General features: G+C 40.2%; 1 protein-coding gene across 1 annotated transcript; it reads left to right on the top strand.

Annotated features, from left to right (window-relative positions):
* The first annotated feature begins 1316 nt into the window (after window positions 1-1316).
* LOC133071173 (ADP-ribosylation factor-like protein 2-binding protein) lies at window positions 1317-2157 on the top strand. The gene has a single exon (XM_061163598.1). The coding sequence runs from the start codon at window positions 1563-1565 to the stop codon at window positions 2052-2054; it is 492 nt and encodes a 163-aa protein (XP_061019581.1). The 5' UTR covers window positions 1317-1562; the 3' UTR covers window positions 2055-2157.
* The last annotated feature ends 3636 nt before the right edge of the window (window positions 2158-5793 follow it).

Below are 5793 nucleotides of genomic sequence, written 5' to 3'. Positions count from 1 at the left end.
AAAGTTTGGTTAGGTTGTGAAGAAATTGAAACCCTTGTACACCGTTGGTAGGAATGCAAGTTGGTGGGGCTGCTACAGAAAGTAGTACGGTGGTTCTTGTAAAAATTAAAAATAAAATTACCATATTATCCAGAAGTTTTACTTCTGGATGAAACCCTAAAGAATTGGAAGTATGATCTTAAAGAGATTTTTATACACCTATGTTCATAGCATTCACAGTAGTAAAAAAATGGAAATACATCAACGGATAAATGAATAAGCAATACATGGTGTGTTCATACAATGTAATATTATTCAATCTGAAAAAAGTAAGAGAATTCTAACATATGCTACAACATGGATAAACCTTGAGGACATTATGCTCAGTGAACTAAGTCAGATACAAAAAGACAAATACTTCATCATTCCATTCATATGAGGTATCTAGAGTAGTCAGATTCATAGAGAGAAAACAGAATGGTGGTTGCCAGGAGTTAGGGTTTAGGAGGAGAAATGGGGGAGTTGATGTTTAGTGAATACAGAGTTTCAGTGTTATAAAATGAAAAGCATTCTGGAGATGGATGGGAGTGATATGTGCACAACAATGTGAATGTACTTAAAAATCACGGAACTGTGTTTGCCTGGAGAATCCCATGGACAGAGGAGTCTGGCAGGCTACAGTCCATGGGATCACAAAAGAGACAGACATGACAGTATGCTAGCACCCATGCAATGAAAATACTATAGCTAATAGTCTCCTTAATGGTAAGAGTCTGAGTGCTTCCCCTTTAAGATTAGAAACAAGGCAAAGATATGTGTTATTACCACTTTTATTAAATTGTTTTAGCCATAACTACAGTGGAAAGCAAAAGGGGAAAGGCATACATTTTAGAAGTGAAGAAGTAAAATTGGCTTTATTCATAAACAACATGTTTGTCAATGTAGAAAATTCTAAGCAAACTTAAAAGCCTCTTTACTATAACATGGGTTTAAAAATGTTGAGACACAAAGTTAACATACAAAAATTAATTGTATTTTGACATATAGACAATGAACAGTTTTGAAAATTAGAAACTGTTCTTTTCAATACCACCAAAAATGTCAAATAAATATTTAACAATATTTATGCAAAATCTATATATTATAAACTACAAAATATTAGTGAGAGAAATCAAATGAAGAGATAAAGCATGTCCATTAATCAGAAAGCTCAATATTGTTTAAATATCAATAGTCTCAGGAATGCAAGGCTGGTTCAATGTAAGAAAATCAGTCAGTATAATATGCCACATAGGTAACTGACGCCGGACCCAGCGGCGGTAGTGGTGAGTTTAGCTAGGCCTGGCAGGGCTGGGAGGCTCGGACGGCGTGTGGCCGCAGCCGGGGAGCCTGAGGCCGGGGCGTCGCACGCAGGCGCTACCCGCCTGGGCCGTGAGCCGGCCGCGGCCTCGGCGGCGAGGCCTCCCGGATGCCGGTTGGAGCTCTGCGGTGCAGAGCAGAGGCTGCGCCCGGGCCGCAGGCAAGGGTAGAAGGCCAACGGGTCCGCTCTCTGACGCGCGGTGGATGCGGCGGCGGCGGCGGCGATGGACGCCCTAGAGGAAGAGAGCTTCGCGCTGTCCTTCTCTTCTGCCTCTGATGCAGAATTTGATGCTGTGGTTGGATATTTAGAGGACATTATCATGGATGATGAGTTCCAGTTATTACAGAGGAATTTCATGGACAAGTACTACCAGGAGTTTGAAGACACGGAAGAGAATAAGCTTACCTACACACCTATTTTTAATGAATATATTTCTTTGGTAGAAAAGTATATAGAAGAACAGCTGTTGGAGCGAATTCCTGGATTTAACATGGCGGCTTTCACTACAACTTTACAGCACCATAAAGATGAAGTGGCCGGTGACATTTTTGACATGCTACTCACATTTACGGATTTTCTGGCTTTTAAAGAAATGTTTCTGGACTACCGAGCAGAAAAAGAAGGCCGGGGACTGGACTTGAGCAGTGGTTTAGTGGTGACATCACTGTGCAAATCATCTTCTGTGCCAGCCTCCCAGAACAATCTGCGGCCCTAGATCTCACCTTCAGGCTCCGGGCTCTTCCTGGACGTCACCAGCTCAATAGACTGGGAGAGGCTTTGGCTAATGATGTCAGAAGAATACATCTTGGAAAGACTGACTCTTCTGCAACTCTTCATTAATGTTAAGTATTGATGGGTCAGAAGACAATTACCTGACCTTTCTGGGACGAGACATTCTTGGTTTTAGTAACCCTAGTACTCCTCCCCTAGTAGACCCCTTTCTCAGGCTTCGGAGTCTGGCTCCTGCAGCAAACCCGAGTCCAGCATTCTACCTGGGATGCCTGTCCCCAGCATTCATGTCAGGGTGTCCGTGTTGGGAAAATTTACCATCATCAACTCTCTTGGCCCAGGAGGCTTTTCATGCACCCACAGCTGATCACAGTTTGAGTCCTACAGCCTCAGTGGGGGTTTTGACTGGGAGTATTTATCTAGGAGTTAATTGCAGCTAGCTGCCCATCTCAAGATTTCTGAAAATCCTACCATCACAGCTAGTAGGAATCAACTTAGAGATTTCCTTTACCTAAAAGCTACATGTGAAAATCAATTCCTAGTCTTACATGTGCAGTCTTTTTATCACTGTCTTCTACAGGTCCAGATGTAGTCCCATTGTTTTCATAACCCTCGTTTATGCGTTTTTGAAAAAATATTTTTATAGATGAATACTCAGGCTAACCTAGTGGATACAATCTTGGAACTTCCATGATTACCCACTTCAAGATCAAAGTATTATATGCTGTGTGTATTATTTAGCTGTTAGTGCTATGGGAGCTAAAATGCTTTCTACCTTGGTCCATTTTACTGGGTGCCAGTGAATGTATGCTGGAAGTAGCCTAAAATATATCCTTTTCTTAGAGCATGTTCGCATTTGTGCAGGTTTGCTTAAAACCCTTTCTGTGTAAATCAGCTCCTTAGGTTTGGGGTAGGGGCTCTGCACTTCCTTCTTGGCTGTCAAAATAATCCTACCAAGATAGTGTTCCATGGTCTAGCTTAGCACGAGTAGGAGATAGCAAACAGCTTTACTGGTCATCTGCTTAGATTCAGTACATTGTCTTATTATAGTGTTGGATAGGACATTACTGGCCGGAAAACATGGGTGAAAGAAAAAAATGTAGTAGTTCAATTCCCAATGTGTACTTAGTTTTTTGTTTTTATTTTTAAAGTAAAAATAGGAATTGCTACTAACTTTTCAGTTGACTCTTTTGGTTTTAAAGGATGAGCTATAGGCTGTGTGTTTTTCTGTACCGACATGGCACTTATTAAATACTTTTGTACCATGAGTAGAATTTGAGGTGTGTTGCATAAACCATCTTTCTAAATGAGCCAAAAAAAAAAAAATATGCCACATAATAGATTTAAGGGAAAAAATCATGTGATAATTGATGCAGGAAAAACATTTTTAAAAAATCCAACACATTTTCTTGATAAAAATAATCAGAAAACTAGGAATAGAAGGAAAGATTCCTCGACATGATAAGGGGTATTTATGCAAACCCAGAGCTAACATCATGGTCAAAGTGAAATGTTGAAATTTTTTTTCTCTAAAATCAAGGCTGAAATATGGATGCCTGCTTTCACCAGATCTATTCAACATAGTATTGGAAGTTTCAGCCATAGCAATTAAACAAGAAAAAGAAATAAAAGTCACCCAAACTGGAAAGGAAGAAATAAAACTATCTCTATTTGAAAATGAAATAGGGGAAGAAATATTTTCTACAGATGATCCCAAGGAATCCACAAAAAATTACTAGAACTAATAAAAAAGTCCAGCAAAGTTTTAGGGTGTAAGATCAACATGGAAAGATTAGCTGTACTTCTATATACCAGAAGTGAATAATCTGAAAAGGAAATTAAGAAAATAATTCAACTTATGAAAGTTTGAAGTGAAAGCATTTGTCATGTCTGACTCTTTGTGATCTCATGGACTGTAGCCTGCCAGGCTCCTCTGTCCATGGAATTTTCCAGGTGAGAACACTGGAGAGGGGTGCCATTTCCTACTCCAGGAGATCTTCCCAACGCAAGGATTGAATCCCTGTCTCTTGTGTCTCCTGCATGGGCAGCTGGATTCTTTAACACTAGTGCCAACTGAGTATAATAGTATCGAGAAGAATAAAATACCTAGGAATAAATTTAAATAAATGAAAAATTTGTATGTTGGAAATGACCAAGTATTCTTGAAAGAAATTATAGAAGACCTAAATAAATGCAAAGCTATCCCTTGCTCATTGATTGGAAGTTGTAATAGTGTTAGATGTTAATACTGCTCATAGTGAACTATAGATTCAATGCAATCCATATTAACATTTCAACAGCATTTTAAAGAAAAAGTGTTTTTAAAAACCTCAAATTCACGTGGCCATTCAAGGAACCATGAATAGTCAAAAATAATATTGAAAAAGAATAATGAAAATTAAAGGGATGAATGGTCAAGATGACAGAGTATTAAGACCTTGAGCTCACCTTCTCCCACAGGCACACCAAAATTACAACTATTTATGGAGCAACTATTGAGGTGAAAGACCAGGAACTAGCAAAAATGATCTTCTACCACTAAAGATACAGAGAAGAAATTAAAACAAGAAGTGTAGGAGGGGCAGAGATGCACATAGGTAGGATCCATATCCCTAGGTGGATGATGCACAAACAGGAGGATAACTGCTATTGCAGAGGTTCTCACCGAGGAGTGAGAGGTCAGAGCCCCTGATGAGCTCCCCTACCCAGAGGTGCTTCACTGGGAAGACAAACCCCTCAAAGTGTGGCTTTAAGGTTGGTGGGGCTTAATTTTGGGGTGATGAAAAAGGCTGTCAAAATAGACTCCACTCTTAATTTTATGGGCACCTGCCCATAAAATCTTACACACTCTGGAACCCAGGGCAGAAGTAGTAATTTAAAAGGATCCTGGGTCAGATTCATATTGAAGGGGATGACAGAGGATGAGATGGCTGGCTGACATCAGTGACTCAATGGACATGAGCTTGAGCAAGCTCTGGGGGATCGTGAAGGACAGGGAAGTCTGGCGTACTGCAATCCATGGGGTTGCAAAAAGTCAGACACCACTGAGCGACAGAACTGAACTGAACTGGGTCAGACTCACCTGCTGATCTTAGAGAGCCTTCTACACAGGCAGGAAGCAACTGGAGCATAACTGGGAGACATAGACACTGGTGGCAGTCAGTTTTGGGAGATCATTCTACCAAGTGGACACTGGTGCTGGCAAGCACCATTTTTTAATCCTCTCTCTATCTTATGAGCATTGGAATCTGGCTCCATCCACCAGTCTGTCAGTATCAGTACTGGGACTCATCAAGTGAAGCAACTAGTATTGTAGCTTCAGCTTCAGCATCAGTCCTTCCAGTGAATATTCAGGATTGATTTCCTTTAGGATTGACTGGTTTGATCTCCTTGCAGTCCAAGGAACTCTCAAGACTCTTCTCCAAAATCACAGTTCAAAAGCATCAATCCTTTGGCGCTCAGCCTTTTTTATGGTCCAGCTCTCGCATCCATACACGACTACTGGAAAAACCATAACTTTGACCTTTGTTGGCTTAATTAATTAATGGTTAATTGATCTATAACAAAGGGGGCAAGAGTATACAATGGGGAAAGATAGTCTCTTCAATAAATGATGTTAGGAAAATTGGACAGTTACATGAAAAACTCAAACTGGACTACTCTCTCACACTATGCACAAAAATCAACTGAAGAAGGATTATAGACTTAAATGTAAGACCTGAAAC

This window comes from Dama dama, chromosome 16 (assembly GCF_033118175.1).
Source record: "Dama dama isolate Ldn47 chromosome 16, ASM3311817v1, whole genome shotgun sequence".
NCBI classification, from domain to species: Eukaryota; Metazoa; Chordata; class Mammalia; order Artiodactyla; family Cervidae; genus Dama; species Dama dama.
This window is presented reverse-complemented; position numbering and strand designations above follow the sequence as displayed.